General features: G+C 39.1%; 1 protein-coding gene across 2 annotated transcripts in view; it reads right to left on the bottom strand.

Moving 5' to 3' along the window:
* The window catches only part of LOC126253380 (DNA endonuclease RBBP8-like), a 94,293-nt gene extending 75,887 nt beyond the window's left edge, over positions 1-18,406 (bottom strand). For both annotated transcript variants that reach the window (XM_049954668.1, XM_049954669.1), the window contains exon 1: positions 18,100-18,406. In XM_049954668.1, coding sequence (XP_049810625.1) covers positions 18,100-18,262 — 163 coding nt within the window. In that variant the 5' untranslated portion in view covers positions 18,263-18,406. The remainder of the gene's footprint in view (positions 1-18,099) is intronic.
* Positions 18,407-18,996: the final 590 nt, after the last annotated feature.

An 18,996-nucleotide genomic window follows, 5' to 3' on the forward strand; every position in this document is an offset into this window, starting at 1 on the left:
GGTTCGTCGTCGTATCTCATAGATCTTGAAGCTTCTGTTCATAATCTCCATTCTTCATTACAATGGCCATATTTCTGTTGTCGGTAGGCAGTATCAATATACTCTTGTCAGGATTAAACCTCTTGATAACTCATAACTCTTCTTTTTTCAGGTTGCAAGCTGAGGGTTTTGCTTTGTGTAGTTTTCTGGCAGTTTCATTGCATGTTTCCTCACCTAATTTGAAAGGACATGTCAGGCAACAGGTTAGCAACAATATCCTCCATAGGAATAGTTTTGAGGATGATAGTGAAATTATAAGAAAGACTGAAGATCAGAGTAGAAGCTTCGAGACATATTAAATCCGACAACATACCGAAAACTAAACGCAGATCTGATACTACCAATCACATGGAATAAGAGTCAGTCAATTTATACATCTTCTCTCTCGGCCAACATACAGAATTACCATGTTCTTTCATGCATGCAAGAACTATATAATGTGGAATGGCAATGTCTTTGAAGAGCTGGAAGGCATTGTCATAGGTGGTCCACTTAGACCAATGATGGCCAACTTCTTCATGGAACATTTCGAAACACAGGCGCTGGACTTTGCTGCACTTCATACACCTAAGGTGCAGTAGAGATACATCGAGAGAGAGAGAGAGAGAGAGAGAGAGAGAGAGAGAGAGAGAGAGAGAGAGAGAGAGAGGGCGGGGGGTGGGGGGGGGGGTGGCTTTCTAAGACATCTGAACAGTCTCCACGCTAACATAAAGTTTATTGTGAAGGTATAAAAGTACCAACAGCCACCCTTTCTAGAAAAGTTGGTTATGAGGGTTAATGAAACCCTGGGACAAGGAACGGTGAGTTGAAAACCAACACAGGGTCTAATACCTGCACAAACTGTCAAATTAGAAAAAGAGGGATGATTAATACCCTCATAAAATGCGCAAGACAAATATGTGAGTGGCAGAGCCTGAGACGCAAGATACAACACCTGGAAAGCATTCTGAGGAGCAATCGGTAATCCACCATTCACATAAGAAGTCTTGTGGAATCAAACGCTCGACGATGTGACACACCAGAAGAAGAAATGTAGATTACGAGCATTCTGTCACACATTCCTAGAGTGACAGATATTGTGCATGCATGGTATAAATACTCCACTGCTCGACTCGCTGCGGGTCACATCATCACTCGTTTGCCTACATCAGTCACACTTCACCAGTCGAAATGTCTGGACGTGGAAATGGAGACAAAGTCAAGGAAAAGTCAAAGTCCCGCTCAAGCAGGCTGGGCTGCAGTTCCCAATCAGCTGAAACCACTGCCTTCTGCACCTGAAACCACTGCCTTCTGCACAAGGGAAATTATGCTGAGTGCGTTGGCACCGGCACGCCTCTCTACCTCGCCACAGTCATGGAATACCTGGCAGCTGAGTTGCTCGAATTGGCTGGAAACACGGCCCACGACAACAAGAAGACACACATCATCCCGTGCCAATTGCAGCTCGCAATCTGCAATGACAAGGAGCTCAACAAGCTTCCGTTTGGTGTCATCAGTGCACAGGGTGGTGTCCTGCCCAACATCCAGGCTGTGCTGCTGCCAAAGAAGACCGAGAAGAAGGCCTAAAGACAGCGGCCTGCCCTACTGACTTGTGGCTGCCCAGCACTATGTTCTCCCTGCATGCAGTGGGCCCAGCCACAGCACCTCAGCTAGAAAACAAATCAATGAAGAAGATTAAGACTGTCTCAGATCAGCAAAGAAACAAAAGTGACCCACTTGCAACATCAGGAATACATCGCATACTATGTACATGTGGAAAATCCTATGCAGGAATGAGTGGGCTATAAATCAATACGAGCAATGAACTAAAGTGGTATCTGCAAGTTGGAAAAGTTGGAGAAATTGGCCATGGTGGAGCATGTGCTGTGTGAGACCAACCACATAATAAAATTCACTGACATAGAAGTTCTTGCTGTGGAGAAGAGCTACCACACTCACCTGTTCAGGGAAGCCACAGAAATCCACAAACAACATGACAACTGTTACAACAAGAATGAGGAAAGCTTGAAGGAGATTGGATCCTGGATTCCCGTGCTGCAGCGAATGACAGTAATGACCATGGAAAAGCCCTTGGACATCGGTGCACCAGGTACATATAATCTGCGACCACGAGCTCAACTCCAATCTACCATGAATGGAGGGGGCAGCTTTGACAATGCCGACCGCTTATGCTAGCGAAACATCAGAAAAATAGTCAAACAAACATCAGACAAAGAATCCAAGACAGAAGACAAAAGGCAGTTTGTGAACAAGTGGTCACAAAAGGCTTAAACATTTTGTAATTTCTTGACGACTCAACATGTTAGATATTGCTTTTGAATTCACTGAATGCTTTTTTACAACTGCTGCTGGTCAGTTTTGAAATTGCTCAGCTTTCGTTTGTCAATTACAACTGAGCTTCATTTGACTCTTTGAATAACTTTCTAATATTGTTAGTGAAGTGTGATGCACCTGCCCCACCTGACACTATCTACTTTGGCAGAAATTTTATCTAGAATGTATACAACTTTGCCTCTGGCTTTCAGAATTTTTTATAATTTCTTCACCATTTTAAAATTGAGGGCAAATATGAAAGTTCTGACACAAAAAAACATGAAAAGCACATGTAAAAGATAGGGATGTAACAATTAAATACTCATAGACAATTTCTGATGATATCTGTTAACTATCCTACCCTGTCATATTAGTCCATCTATGCCTATTGCACTCTGTGTGAGTGTGGTTGATATAGTTTCCCTAGCTTCTTGTGAGATCTCTGCTTGTTGTACTAATCATAATACAGCATACCCAGTAGTACAAATGTGGTGATGGGATGAATGACTGTTGAAGGAAATCACTCATTAGTGAGAACCCCTGAGACATCTGCAAAATCTCGCAATTATAATTCCTCCCTTGTAATGGGCTCTTGTTTGTTGACTTCTAATTCCCTGGCTGCTCATCAGAACACCACGATTTCCATTTCTTCAGTAAAACATTCCATGCAGAAATGGAGTACTATGACACCACCAATCCAGAGGACTGTGGATAAACCAGCAAGAATGACTGTTCAAAGAGAAAGCTACTTGGTAAAACGACACAATAAGAACTGCACAATGTTTTCTTCATGTGACCAAGAGAGAGAGAAAGGCTGTTTTGAAAAGTTATTGCCGTCATACTTCCATATGCTTGCAATGCATACTAGGTTCAATTAGACCTGTTAAGGACATGAGAAATGGTACCCTTTCGATAGAAACAGCTAAATACAGCCACCAGTCAAAACAGATCCAAAGAGTGAAAGCTCTTAGTGATTGCCCCTTTGTGTTTGAATTGTACATCACCTTCAATTCGAGTAATGGTACTACCTCATGCAGGCACTTTATGCACATAGAGGTGGAGAAACTAAAGGAAAAATAGGGAGGGAGTTGCATTACAAATGCAAAAACTTTATGAGGAGGCTTCAGAAAGATTCTTCTGCATGTGTGAGGCTGCTTCATGATATGGTAAATTACTGATGTTTTGGTTACTACTTCTGGTAACCTCACAGAGGTAACTTTGATCAAGGCTGCCTCAACTGTACCTGAAACTTCAGTAGTTTAGCATATCATGATGGTATTACACATCCAGGAGAATTTTATTTAAATGGACTCTGACTGTGGAAGCCTACACTCATATATTATGCAGAGGGTGAACAGCAAGTCATAAAAGATAGCCGCATTTAAGTTTGATAGTAAAATAACAATAAAAGTATTGCTCCTCAGTCTGGGACCATTACCAGGTAGGACTCGTAGAGGAAATGAAGACGATACAAAGAAGTGCAGCACATTTCAACATGGATTCATTTAATTAGTGTGAAAGTTTCACTTATCCAACTCCAGTGCAGGTATTATCATAGAGGCATTGTGCACCACAGTGTGATTTTTCCATTAAAATTCTGAGAGTGTATGTTTGTAAAAGTCAATCAACATTTTGTTTCCTCCGACATATATCTCGAGAAATTTCCCTGAAGGTAAAATTACAGAGATTCTAGCACAATCACAGGTTTACCAACAGTTAACCTTCACACACACCATTCACAACTGGAACAGGAAATGGGGAAGTGCCAGTTGTACTGGGTGATTATAATTTTTAAGAGCAGTTACTCACAGAGGACCAATGTGGGCTGTAATTATTGTATGACAGTTAAATTTGGTAGTTATGCTAGTGTGTTAATACAGAACCGATTTATGGTAGAAAAAAATTAATTCCAATTTCAGCCGCCAGATGCAAATCTGACACAGTAAACTGTTTGTATGATGGGAGTGACAACAACACTGTCATTTGACAAGCCATAATGCAAGTGAACAGTATGGCTATCAAGAAGAGAGACTGCGCACTGTTAGCAAAACTATTTTATGTGAACATCAGCAATTTGCAATGCTGTACTGAGAGTGTTTCACTGACTGAAAGGCCTGAGGAGAGGTCCAATGTCATTAAATGGTTTAAAGAAGATAATGAAATTCGAAAATACATATGAGCTTGCTGTGGTACCCAGAAGAGGAAGGTGTCCTATCCTGGAGGAAATTATTGGCAAGGTTGCTATTGGTGTAACTGATCGTGCAGCACATATCCTGGGTAGTGATAGTGCTTGTGCAGTGTCATGAAGATAGTACAGGAAGTTTTACAGAGTATATTACACTGGTACATGTAGAAGATCCAGATGATGCAGCAACTGACACCTCATGATCCACAATAACTGTCTGAATTTACAATTTGGTTTCTGGAACGGATTGAAGTTGATAACATGTGACTGGGCAATATTCTATGGAGTGACAAGGCACATTTTACACTACAGGGTGCAGTGAATATGCAGAACTGCTGAATTTGGGATTCTGTTAAACTGTGTATCTCGCACAAAGACTCTTTCCACTCACAGTATGTGACTGTCTGGTTTGGATTCACAAGCTCCTTCATTCTTTGTCCATTCTTCTTTGAAGATAATATACCCAGTAGACCAGTCAGGTGCACTGTGACATCAGCACATTATTGAGACCTTCCTGCTTTGAAAGAGCACAAATGTGTAGAAACCAGTTTTTGTGCAAGATGGGACAACACTTTCTGTCACTCGCCCAGTAAGAGATCTGCTTATGCAACCTTCCACAAATGTGTTATATGCAGATGTTTTCCAGATGCATGGCTGCAAGATCACCTGATCTGAATCCATGTGACTTTTGGCTCAGGAATGCATTTACCACGTTTGGTCTCTACCCGATCTGAAAGCCACTATACAGGACCATGTTGCTCAGATTCCACCTGAACTGCTGCAAGCAACTGTTGATCATGTCATTTTACGGATGCTGCATATCACTGACGCCTCTGGTGCCAATACTGAACAAATGGTGTAAGTGGCAGTTAATAATAAAATCAACATTATGCCTTTCTCACTTATTTGACCTTTTCTGCCAACATCCAGTTCCTAAATCATTACATATGGAATCATTCCTACATTTCTTTCTTGCATTCACAGTACCAGATTTGCACCTGATGGCCAAAATTTGAGCTTTTTTTTCTTCTTCTTCCAGTGTAAATCGGTTTTGTATTAATGCATTAGCTTATATACCAAGTTTCGCTGCCATATGATAATTACAGCCCACACAGGACCTCTGAAAGTAGCTGCACTTTAACTATAACCACCCAGTATGTAAAGTATCATCCAACCCCTTAGTTGGGTACGCAGTGCATGTGACTGTCATGCAGCAGGCCTGGGTTCGATTCCCGGCTGGGTCGGAGATTTTCACTGCTCAGGGACTGGGTATTGTGTTGTCATCATCTGTTCATAAAAAACAATACACAAGTCACCCAATGTGACATTATCTGAAGAGACTTGCACCTCAGCAGCCAAATGTCCCCAGGTGGGGGGACTCCCGGTCACCAAATCCATGTAAAGTATACTCTGACACACACTGTAAGTTGGCTTGCAGACTATATACGTAAATGTAGATGCACAAAAAAATTCCCTATTCAAGGAATTTATCAGTCAATAATATCATAATATATTATGAGACACAATTGCTGCCCAGTAATTACCTTCAGAATACAAAATGTATAGTACTGCCAATAAGTTGTAGACACTGAAGTGCCAAAGAAACTGGTGTAGGTATGCATATTCGAGTACATAGATATGTAAACAGGCAGAATACGGCACTGCAGCCAGCAATGCCTATATAAGACAACAAGTGTTTGGTGCCATTGTTAGATCAGTTACTTCTGCTACAATGGCAGGTTATCAAAATTTAAGTGAGCTTGAACTTGGTGTTATAGTCAGCGTACAAGTGATGGGACACAGCATCTCCGAGGTAGTGAAGAAGTGGGGATTTTCCCATATGACTATTTCACGAGTGTACCGTGAATATCAAATCTCTGGCACCACTGCAGCCGGAAAAAAATCCTGCAAGAATGTGACAAACTACGACTGAAGAGAATTGTTCAACGTGACAGAAGTGCAATCCTTCCGCAAACTGCAGCAGATTTCAATGCTGGGCCATCAACAAGTGTCAGTATGCAAACCATTCAACGAACCATCATCAATATGGGCTTTTGGAGCTGAAGGCCCACTCGTGTACCCTTGATGGCTGCACAACTCAAAGCTTTACTCCTCAACTGGGCCCATCAACACCGACATTGGACTGTTGATGACTGCAATCATGTTGCCTTGTCGGATGAGTCTCATTTCAAATTGTATCGAGCGGATGGATGTATATGGGTATGGAGACAACCACATGAATCCATGGACCTTGCATGTCAGCAGGGGACTGTTCAGGCTGGTGAAGTCTCTGTAACGGTGAAGGGCATGTGCACTTGGAGGAATATGATATCCCTGATATGTCTAGGTACGACTCTGAGGCTGACAAATATGTAAGCATCTTGTCTGATCACCTGCAACCATTCATGTCCATTGTGCATTCCAATGGATTTGGAAACTTCCAGCAGGGCAACGTGACAACCTACACATCGAGAATTGCTAGAATGTGGCTCCATGAAGACTCTTCTGAGTTTAAACACTTCAACTGGCCACCAAACTCCACAGGCATGAACATTATTGAGCATACGTGGAATGCCTTGCAACACGCTGTTCAGAAGAAATCTTGTCGTACTCTTATGGACAGCCCTGCAGGATTTGCGGTGTCAATTCCCTCCAGCACTACTTCAGATATTAGTCAATCCCACGCCATGTTGTGTGGCAGCACTACTGTGTGCTCGTGGGAGCCCTATAAGATATTAGGCAGGTGTACCAGCTTCTTTGGCTCTTCAGTGTAAAAGTGAAAATGACACATTTCACAGCTTTTAGAATTAATAGTTCCTTCCTCAGGGAGGAAAGAGGGAGAGCCTACATTGGGGAAGGTTAAAAAGGAAGGACAAATCATTTAGACCTTTCAGTTACTTCTTACTCGCGATAAGCAAAACTACTCTAATCTGGAGTCGAATTCCCAAGAGAGGATGCATTTCCACACTGAAATGGAATCTTGAATGCCCTTAATGCATTTTTGAGGTACAGCTTGTAATGGTCGCCTAGTCGTAGATATTGCTAATTGCTATAATCGCACTATTTCACTCCAATTTACGGAGCTTGTTAGCACTTGATGTTAGGTTGGCGCCATTAAAATGCATTGTAGTAATCGCTGCTGCTTGCTGGATCGCTGCTGTGTCTCGATGCTGATGCTGGCTCTAAATCTGGTTGTCTAGGGTAAAAACATGAGGTCCCGTGTTTTTTATGTGCCTTTGATGATAAAGAACGAGCGAAACCAACAAATATGTAAGCTTCAAATATTTATTACTCTGGTGGCCATCTTAATTCCACTGTCCACCAAAGACCATGACACAACACAAAGTAGTACTTCCTTTACATGTTCTTTGCATTGTTTATCCACCTCAAACAATAACACACAAACACACTTTACCAAAGTGACATTCCGACTGCCTCCTGACACTTCTTGCTGCCTGTATTTATAACATTGTCAAAAGAACTACTTAAAAGAGATATAGTTTATAAGTCACATGTACATCTGTTATCATAATTTGTGCAGAAAAGTTATTAATTTGCATCGAGTGACATAATTTAACATGTTATTAAAATGACAGACAGATTTGTTGACTTGACAGAATAATTCTTTGTTACAAAAAGGCCGTTTTTTAGAAGTTTGTCAATTGACTTCTCTAATTTGCATAAATAAGTAAGTAACATGAATTATTAAGAATTACATTGGTTTATGTCTAAAATAGGATTGATTACGTGAACACTGAGTGAAAACGCTCCTAGTGAACAAATAGGTTTCACTGGGTGATTTTTATTCAAGGAGATCCAAAATACCTAAGTTGGCCACTATTTTTTGTACTTCATATTAATTATTTAAGATGAACTTAGCATTTTTACATGATGACATTTGCTGTATCAGTGATCAAGTGATATTAACTTTTGTGTGGGTCAGTTATTCAGTATAATTTAATGGGTTGACTGTTTATGGAGACATGTTATGCAATCATTGTTAACATACACAATAACTTTTCTATAATCATAAATACTCGTTAAACTGGTTGAATTTGGAGCGTATCGCATACTTCATTAACGTAAAGCCTTTAATATGTTCCGTTACAAGCTACAACTATTATACAGGACACAGCCAAATATCTTCAACAAAGCAGTATCACCATGCACAACTATTTTGTCATGTGCACAGTTAACGCCAGCTGCCAGCATCTCCCTTCTTGGCAAAGAATATGCGGAATTTCATTGCACCTCCTGACAGATGACGAGGATTGATACTTCAGAAATCTTTGTCAGGGATCAATACACTAAGATTAAACATCCCACCACGGCGAGCCAAAAGTGTGCACAAATGGATGCAACAACACGAGTCCTCAATATGCCTCAGTCCCAGCAAAACACTGAATTCTCAGGGCCATTTCCCTATGTTGTGAAGTTTGATGTGGTGGATGCATTTCACAGACTGTAACATTATCAGGGTATCATCCAATGGCTGCCACTGTGGTGCTGGAGAAGAGCATAATAGTAACAAAGATATAACGACTATGTGATGAGGCACTGAAGGAATAAATAAGGAATTACATGGGGAATTTCCACACAATGAACCAATATTTTCAATAGTCACTAGACTTAACCACATAAGGAGTAGTTAAGAAGTGCACATAAAAATACAGCACATGAAGCAGGCAAAAGGGAATACAGACATCTGAAAAATGAGATTGACAGAAAGTCAAAATGTCTATGGTAAGCAGGAATGACTAGAGGAAGATGCAAGGTATGCATACCTAGGGGAAAGATAGATGCTTCCCATGTCAGGAAGTTAGAGAGTCATTTGAAGAAAACAGAAGCAGTTGTTTGAATAGCAGCAGCACAGGTGACAGGCAAGATGACTAAGCAATGAAGTGACAACTGCAAGGAGGAAGGAAATATATTGAACGGCTACAAAAGGGAAATGAACTTGTTGGCAATATTATGGTAATGGAAGATGTGATACTGTGAGAAGAAAATGTCAAGAGTTTAACAGTGAATTACCCAAAGCATTTATAACAATGTCCCTTAATTTACTGCCCTGCAGGAAAGCTGTCATGCTCAAACTATACTCTCAGCTAAGTGTTGGGTGAAATCTGAAGTTATATGTCTGAAAGAACAGACACCATGCAGAAACCGCACCTGTGATGTGTATTATGTAAATTGAAGGTCAAGGGGGAGAAAGGAAAGGAAGGAACTATTTATGTCAGCTGTCTCGGGACTTTAGGTGGAATCAGCGGTGACAAGTGAAAGTGTATGCTATACTGGGATTCAAACTCAGGATTTCCTGCTTACTACGCAGTCGCATTAACCACTGTGCCACCCAGACATAATATTTATTGCAAACTGCACGGACTATTTTGGCACGCCTCTCAGTCAACCTACATTCCCAACTAGCGTCACCTACTTGTATCTGCACCCCCATCCATGTCCGAAAGAACAGACACCATGCATTCATATAATTGATTCACATCAATAGGCAATGAATCAACTATGTTTGACCTCCTGCAGAAATATTAAAGTAGCGAGCATGGAGGACATGGACAGGATTGCACAAGGTAGTCTGTGCAATTGTGATAAACATTGTGTGTGGGTGGTGCAGTGGTTAATGTGACTGCCTAGCAGCAGGAGACCCCGGGTTCAAGTTCCAGTCCAGCGACGACGATTCCGCATAAAGTCTCGATGCAGCTGACAGCAATAGTTCCTTCCCCTTTCCTTTCCCCACCTTCCATCTTCAATTTACAAAAGATAGGTTAGATGTCACAGGAGGGGGAGTTTGATCACTGAGGTCAACAAAATTGTTCGCTGTTATGGTGTAAAAGTTGAGTGACTGCGAAGTTAACTGGATGCAAGTAACCAACCTAACTGAAATTATCAGACTTTTTAATGACCACCTGTTTTCCCTGTAACAATTGTAGAATCAGGCAAAAAAAGTCTACATCCAGAAGAGTGAAAGCATCCCAATTGTGCAAGAGTAGTTGGAGGTGATTTTAACCTATCTAGTATACACTGGGATGTTTGTGGGTTCATTGCAGCTGGTGCAGACAGACAGTCCAGGGAAGTAGTTCTCAACATATTCTCAGGAAACTGTTTTGATGAGCTAGTTTGACAACTTATAAGCAATGGAAATATTTTAGATCTTTCATGCACATGCAGAAAGTGTCAGTATACAGACAGGGATTAGTGATCATGATGTCCTAGCGATAATTGTTGCTGAAGTTAATAAATCCATCAAGACTGCTAGGAGAGTATTTATGCTGGAAAGAGCAGATGAGCATCCTACATAGAAGTGAATGGACATTATTTATTTCCAATATTATTGGCACAGAGGAATTATGAGCAACATTTAAACTGACTGTAAATCACGCTCTACAGAAGAATCTGCTGAGTAAGAGAATTAAGGAGGGAAAAGGCTCACTGTGGTTTTAACAACAAAACTCGCAAAATTCTGAAAAAACAGCGAATAAATAGGTATCCCTGTTGCTAGCAGCTGACATAGTCTGGAAGTAAAAAAAGTCACCAGGTCAGGATGGAATTTCAGTTTGGTTTTACAGACAGTGCTCTTCGGCACTGGCCCCTTCACTGATCTGCATTTACTGTGAATCTCTCGCCCAGCACAAAGCGCCAAGATACTGGAGAAAAGTGCAGGTGAGTCCCGTAGGTAAAACAACAGACCTGCAAAATAACTATCAATATCCTTAGTATTGGTTTGAAGCAAAATTCTTGAACATATTCTAAGTTTGAATACAATAAATTTCCTTTAGCCTTAAAAGCTTCTGTCCACAAATCAGCTGATACTTTGTAAGCATCGCTCATGCATAACTCAGTTAACCCTTTCTCTGCATGTAGGCATGTCACATTACGAAGGATGGGCACAAACTTATAATCAGATCTTTCTACCACGCATCAGAGTCAATCCACCTCAAAGGTAGTCGAAAACTTCAGAGTTCATTAGTATGGATGTTCCCAAACATATAATAATAATAATAATAATAATAATAATAATAAACCCCGTGGAGGTCCGGGAAAAGACTAGGCCTCCGACATGTTCTGCCAGTCGTAAAAGGCGACGAAAAGAACAAACCACTAATAGGGCTAACCCCCTTTTTAGTGTGATTCGTTGGTTCAGGACAGAACTAAAGAAGCCTCGGACAAGTGCCGTCATGGTTGGGGACGACGTTTGAGCCCTATGCCCGCCCACAATGGTAACGACACTGCTAGCCAACTGGAAAATGATTTAAATCCAAATAGAGGTGTTTTGCAGGATATGCTTCCTGCAACCACCCTAGAAGGAAAACAAAGACAGAGGATGAGATGGTCAGATGAAGTTAATCGACACCTCATGTTCTGTTATTACCAAGCAACAAACCTAGGAACCAACACAACTGGATACAGATCACAAGTATACACAACATTTATTACCAGATACCCAGAATTAAAATTTTTAACAGAACAACGACTAGCTGATCAGATCCGTGTAATAATCAAAAATAACAGGATACCCCAGTCAGAATTAGAAAACATCAAACAACAAGTACAACAATTACTGGAACAAAATAATGTGCAATCAGAAGAAGAAGAAAATACAGTAATGGACTCAAACATCCCAGAGCAAACAAACAAAGAACAACACGTATCAATTAAACAATCAGAGGGAAACAAAATCTTAAGACAGCCACCAGAACAAGCACAAATAGAACTCGAAGTGACACACATGTTAGATATAGAAGAAAAAATTCAGCTGACATACATAGAATACAAAGACACATTAGACCATTCTTGCATAGACCGCCAAATAACCCACAAGTCGAAACAACAATAAAAACTATCAACACAATCATACACAACAAAATAAATGAAAACACAACTATGGAAGAGTTACAACTACTGGTTTATATAGGAGCACTCACTACACTAAATATACACACTAGGCAGAGATCAGAACCAACCAACACACAGAAGAAACCCACAAAACCAGCATGGCAACACAGGCTACAGATCAGAATAGAAAAACTGAGAAAAGACATCGGACAGCTAACACAATTTATAAGAAACGAAATGTCAGAAAAAAAACGAAAAAGGTTAGGTAAAATCTCACAACAAGAAGCGATAGATCAATTAGATGAAAAGAAGCAGAAATTACAAGCATTGGCCAAACGACTTAGGAGATACAAAAAAAGTGAAAATAGAAGGAAACAAAACCAAACATTCAACACAAACCAAAAGAAATTTTACCAGACAATAGATAACACACACATTAAAATAGACAATCCACCAAACATAACAGACATGGAACACTTCTGGAGCAACATATGGTCAAACCAAGTACAACATAATGGGCATGCACGGTGGATACAAGCAGAAACAGATACATACAAGATGATACCACAAATGTCTGAAGTGATAATTTTGCAACATGAAGTCACCCAAGCAATTAATTCTACTCACAATTGGAAAGCCCCTGGAAAAGATAAAATAGCAAATTTCTGGCTAAAGAAGTTCACCTCAACACATTCACATCTAACTAAATTATTTAACCGTTACATTGCAGACCCATACACATTCCCTGATACACTTACACATGGAATAACTTATCTGAAACCTAAAGATCAAGCAGACACAGCAAACCCAGCTAAATATCGCCCCATAACATGCCTACCAACAATATACAAAATATTAACTTCAGTCATTACACAGAAATTAATTACACATACAACACAGAACAAAATTATAAATGAAGAACAAAAAGTCTGTTGCAAAGGAGCACGAGGATGTAAAGAGCAACTGATAATAGATGCAGAGGTGACATATCAAGCTAAAACTAAACAAAGGTCACTACACTATGCATACATTGATTACCAAAAAGCTTTTGATAGTGTACCCCACTCATGGTTACTACAAATATTGGAAATATACAAAGTAGATCCTAAATTGATACAGTTCCTAAACATAGTAATGAAAAATTGGAAAACCACACTTAATATCCAAACAAATTCAAATAATATCACATCACAGCCAATACAGATTAAACGTGGAATATACCAAGGAGACTCATTAAATCCTTTCTGGCTCTGCCTTGCTCTGAACCCACTATCCAACATGCTAAATAATACAAATTATGGATACAATATTACTGGAACATACCCACACAAAATCACACATTTGCTATACATGGATGATCTAAAACTACTGGCAGCAACAAATCAACACCTCAACCAATTACTAAAGATAACAGAAGTATTCAGCAATGATATACATATGGCTTTTGGAACAGACAAATGTAAGAAAAATAGCATAGTCAAGGGAAAACACACTAAACAAGAAGATTACATATTGGATAACCACAGCGACTGCATAGAAGCGATGGAAAAAAACAGATGCCTATAAGTATCTAGGATACAGACAAAAAATAGGAATAGATAATACAAATATTAAAGAAGAACTAAAAGAAATATATAGACAAAGACAAACAAAAATACTGAAAACAGAATTGACAGCAAGAAACAAGACAAAAGCTATAAATACCTATGCTATACCAATATTGACCTACTCATTTGGAGTAGTGAAATGGCGTAACACAGACCTAGAAGCACTCAAAACACTTACACGATCACAATGCCACAAATATAGAATACATCACATACATTCAGCAACAGAAAGATTCACATTAAGCAGAAAGGAAGGAGGAAGGGGATTTATCGACATAAAAAACCTACATTATGGAGAGGTAGACAATTTAAGAAAATCCTTTATAGAACGAGCCAGAAATACACAAAGCAATCACTCATATAAATACATCGGCTACACCACTACAATTTCATAACCACCTCTACAACCCTTTAGATCACATAACATCAACAGATACGAAGAAAGTAAATTGGAAAAAGAAAACACTACATGGCAAGCACCCGTATCATCTAACACAGCCACACATCGATCAAGACGCATCCAACACATGGCTAAGAAAAGGCAATATATACAGTGAGACGGAAGGATTCATGATTGCAATACAGGATCAAACAATAAACACCAGATATTACAGCAAGCATATTATTAAAGATCCCAATACCACAACAGATAAATGCAGACTTTGCAAACAACAAATAGAAACAGTAGATCACATCACAAGCGGATGTACAATACTAGCAAATACAGAATACCCCAGAAGACATGACAATGTAGCAAAAATAATACATCAACAGCTTGCCTTACAACATGAACTTATAAAACAACACGTTCCCACATACAAGTATGCACCACAAAATGTACTGGAGAATGATGAATACAAATTATACTGGAACAGAACCATTATAACAGATAAAACACCACCACATAACAAACCTGACATACCCACCAATAAAAAGAAGAAATTAACACAACTAATCGAAATATCCATACCCAATACAGCAAATATTCAGAAGAAAACAGGTGAAAAAATTGAAAAATACATCCAACTGGCTGAGGAAGTCTAGGACATGTGGCATCAGGATAAAGCTGACATTATACCAATTGTACTTTCAACTACAGGAGTCATACCACACAATATCCACCAGTACATCAATGCAATACAGCTACATCCAAACGTATACATACAACTACAAAAAATCTGTAATTATTGATACACGTTCAAATACCCGAAAGTTCCTAAATGCAATATAACATATAGGCTACCGTACAGTTAAAAGGACGTCACGCTTGATCAAGGTCTGCGTCACTTTCCATTGTTTACCAGACATAACGTCTGAGAAAAGAAAGAAAGAAAGAAAGAATAATAATAATAATAATAATAATAATAATAATAATAATAACTATTATTATTACTGAGAAGACTTTAATCATTCAACAATCAAATGAAAAATATAAATATTTAAAGAGGAGTTAATGAATTGAATTGGGGACTTGTCAGTCTGGTAATGGAGGGATGTGAAAAGATATAAGTCAATGGGGGAAGCCAAGGCTTAAATATAGTAAGCAGCTGCAAATGGATGAAGGTTGCAATAATTATGCAGAAAAAAAGAGGCTTGCACACAACAGAGTGGTATGGCGAGCACATTTATCAGATAGCAGTATAGCAGAGTTAGTAACGTAACTCTGCCTCAATGATGCTATCCAAAAGCTCAGGTTGCCCATGATTAATAGGCCTCTTAGCCTGCCTACTTTATAACACCCAACAAACTACAACATCACACATGCAGACTGGAAAGACAGTGACCACATTTTAAGTTGGAAGGTATGTGATGAACAGACAACAAGTGACCACAATTTCACATCCTTTACACCAACAACTGCGGGCAGTGAGTAAAGACGCTAATATCTACATCCACACTCTGCAAACCACTGTGAAGTGCCTAGCAGCGCAGTCTTATGAAAGTGAATATACAAGCAATTTTCAGGGAATAAGGAAGTTTTAAAAGCAGAATTCTGAGTGCAGCCATTGCAAGATAGTATATTTCATGTCGATGCCAAAGTACAACAAACTGGAGCAAGCACTGCAGACAGTTCAACGCAACATGGTATCCAACATGGGTCAGAAATGAAAAATAATTCTGTAGAGCCTTGCGCTGCATTCTCTACAATATAGAATCAGAAAGAAGAGAATATAGTACCAGGAACAAACAGGAGAAATAGATAGAGGAAAAAATTACATTTGCACCACACAATCAACAATGATCATAAAGAACTACTGCGTCAAACAAGTGTACTGAAATGGGAGGTGTATGACAGGTGCCAAATGACAACAGATAAAAGATAAAACTGGAGTTATCAAACCACCTCCAATTACGAACTCATTTCATTCCATCCACTCTTATCAACAGTCCCTATAATAAAACACTGGATTAATTTTCTGAGGAAAACTTATTACCTACCTCTCAATTGGACTTCTGTGAAGATTCTTCACACAGAAAAACGCGAAAAAGCGTGTTTGTCGACCACCAAACTCTATTCAGAAAACTAAACTTTAATGACTTTAATGGTGTTCCCTCTTGCATGGGTAGAGTCATACCTTCAACTGCAGAAAGCAGATGATTATTACTGTAATCTTCACACTGAAGACAGGTTTGATGCACACTAGTTTACCATGTGGAAGGCTTTTCATTTCCACATAACTGCAACTTACATCCATTTGAACCTGCATTCTATATTCAAGCCTTATATCCTTCTATAATATCCCTCCTCCCAAATTACCAAACTGACAATTCTTTGATGCTTCAGGATGTATCCTATCAACCAATCCCTTCCTTTGCTCAAGTTGTATCATAAAATTTCTCTTCCCTCAAATCTGATTCAGTACTTCTTCATTTGTTACCCACTCTACCCTTCTAATCTTCAACATTCTACTATAGTATCACATTTCAGGAGTGCAACTGGCATCAGAATGTGGGAAGGAAGAAGCAATATTAACATATCATCAAGGATAAGGTCATTAGATATGGAACAAAGGCTCAGATGGAGGAAGGATTGGGAAGAAAGGAACCATTCCAACATTTGCTTTTTAAGCATTTGTGCGTGGTAATGATGAAGGTGTTGCAGTGATGTATCAGCATGCACATTCACGTTTTTGGGGAGAGGTGAGGCAGGGACACAACCCCAAGTTTTCCATATAGATACTCCCTCTTTCTTCTGATTGGTTCTACAGAAGTATAATATTAGCCTGTATTCATGAAAATGGATCTGCTCAGCTATCAGCAATTACTATATGATCTGCTGAAATTTCTTCTGTCCTTTCATTTTTCTGTATGGGTACAACACAGTTCATCTTTTTTTATTTCTGAAGCTTCCAATGTTTTGATGGATTTAACACTACATGCATTTTCTTCAATACAAAATGGTTGAAAAATTGTTGCAATTGTTTTTATCCAAACTTCACATCCTATAGCAAGAAAATCGTGAATAAAACAGCCTTGAAATTGTAACAGCATAAAGAGTACAAAAACACTGTGCAGCTGATCCTCATACATCCTTTGATCGCCGCTAGTTTCAGTTTTAAGACATCATAAATTTTCCCAAAACTATCACAGAGCTCATACGACATTTTGGAGTCCACTAATGAAAGTCTTGTAAAACGGTGAATTGTTTTGTATCTTGAGCTCCAAGTTTCCACAGGTTAATTCATTCTATAAGGGACATCTATTTAATTTTCATTCATATTAAAGATGGTCATGTAGGACTCCTAGTTTACTTGGTGTCGTATTTAGGAATGGATAATTAGCCTCACGTTCCCCAGATACTAATCACTGCATAACAGTTGGAAATCCTGCAAGTCCACACTTTAAGAACACTTTCTAAAAGCTGTTACGGTCTTTAATTGGAGCACCCAGTGAAAAACAAAAAGCACAAAATACATGCTAAGGAATATTTGGAAACATTATTACAAACAAAATATAAAATCCAGGTTGAGCCATGTTTAGTGAAGGGTTTGAGTGGTCTATAGGGCTCACAACAAAATAAGGCTAGATGTAGAGTTCAGTGTTCAACAGAATTATTTCATGTTATCTTTTGCGGGGCAATTATATAATCAATCAAATAAAACTTACTTTTGAATAACATAAGTAGTGTATTAACAAGCAATGTGACTTCTTGCAGTTCATGTTCTTCAATAACAGGAAAAGTGTCTAAACTAAACACAGAGCACCACAACGATCTGAGTCCCACGTCTCCTAATTTCTGAGCACTTTGCACAGTACGTGACTCACCCATATTTCTCTATATTTAAAATAACAAAAAGTGACACGATGTGTCAATAAAACAATAGCAACTTAACAAAATCCGAAAGGAACTGATTAATAAAAAACGTCTTCCATCACTTGTTTGTCGCTCACGCTCTTGAAACAACTGGATAGAAAATTTAAAAACATTGATACAAAAATAATACACGCAAGTAACACTCGGCGATATACAAAATTTCGCGCGCTTAACTCGCATTTGAATGACAGCTCAGGTACGCAAAGATATTATAACAGCAAACAAAATCATTGAAGGTAATGCACATTGCCAATAAACACCAATTACCGGCGCCAAAATTACTACCGATGGCGAATACTGTTCACATTTTTATTAGTGCAGTAATAGTAGTTGTAGTTTTATTCGTCAGTGGATCAGTTATACAATGATATCGAACATGGGATAATATTAGAGTTTAAACGAAATTCATGTGTACAGGCAGTTACACATTAACGAGTTTAGATCGACAAGGATTGCTCAGGTAGTCAAATGTAGACTGAAAGCGGGAACCAACCTGGAATTTTCTCGAAGCGATTTGGGGAAACAACAAAAACATAAATAAGGGCTACTGGATGGAGGCTGGATCCGCTGTCCTTCCGAGTAAATGTCAATCCGTTTAAAACAGTGCCATCATAAGCAATTCCTTCTCGCTACAAAACTCATTTCCACGTGGAAAAACGTACTTTGTCAGAATCCGAGTGGAGTCCAGA

Source organism: Schistocerca nitens, chromosome 4, assembly GCF_023898315.1.
Source record: "Schistocerca nitens isolate TAMUIC-IGC-003100 chromosome 4, iqSchNite1.1, whole genome shotgun sequence".
Taxonomy (NCBI): Eukaryota; Metazoa; Arthropoda; class Insecta; order Orthoptera; family Acrididae; genus Schistocerca; species Schistocerca nitens.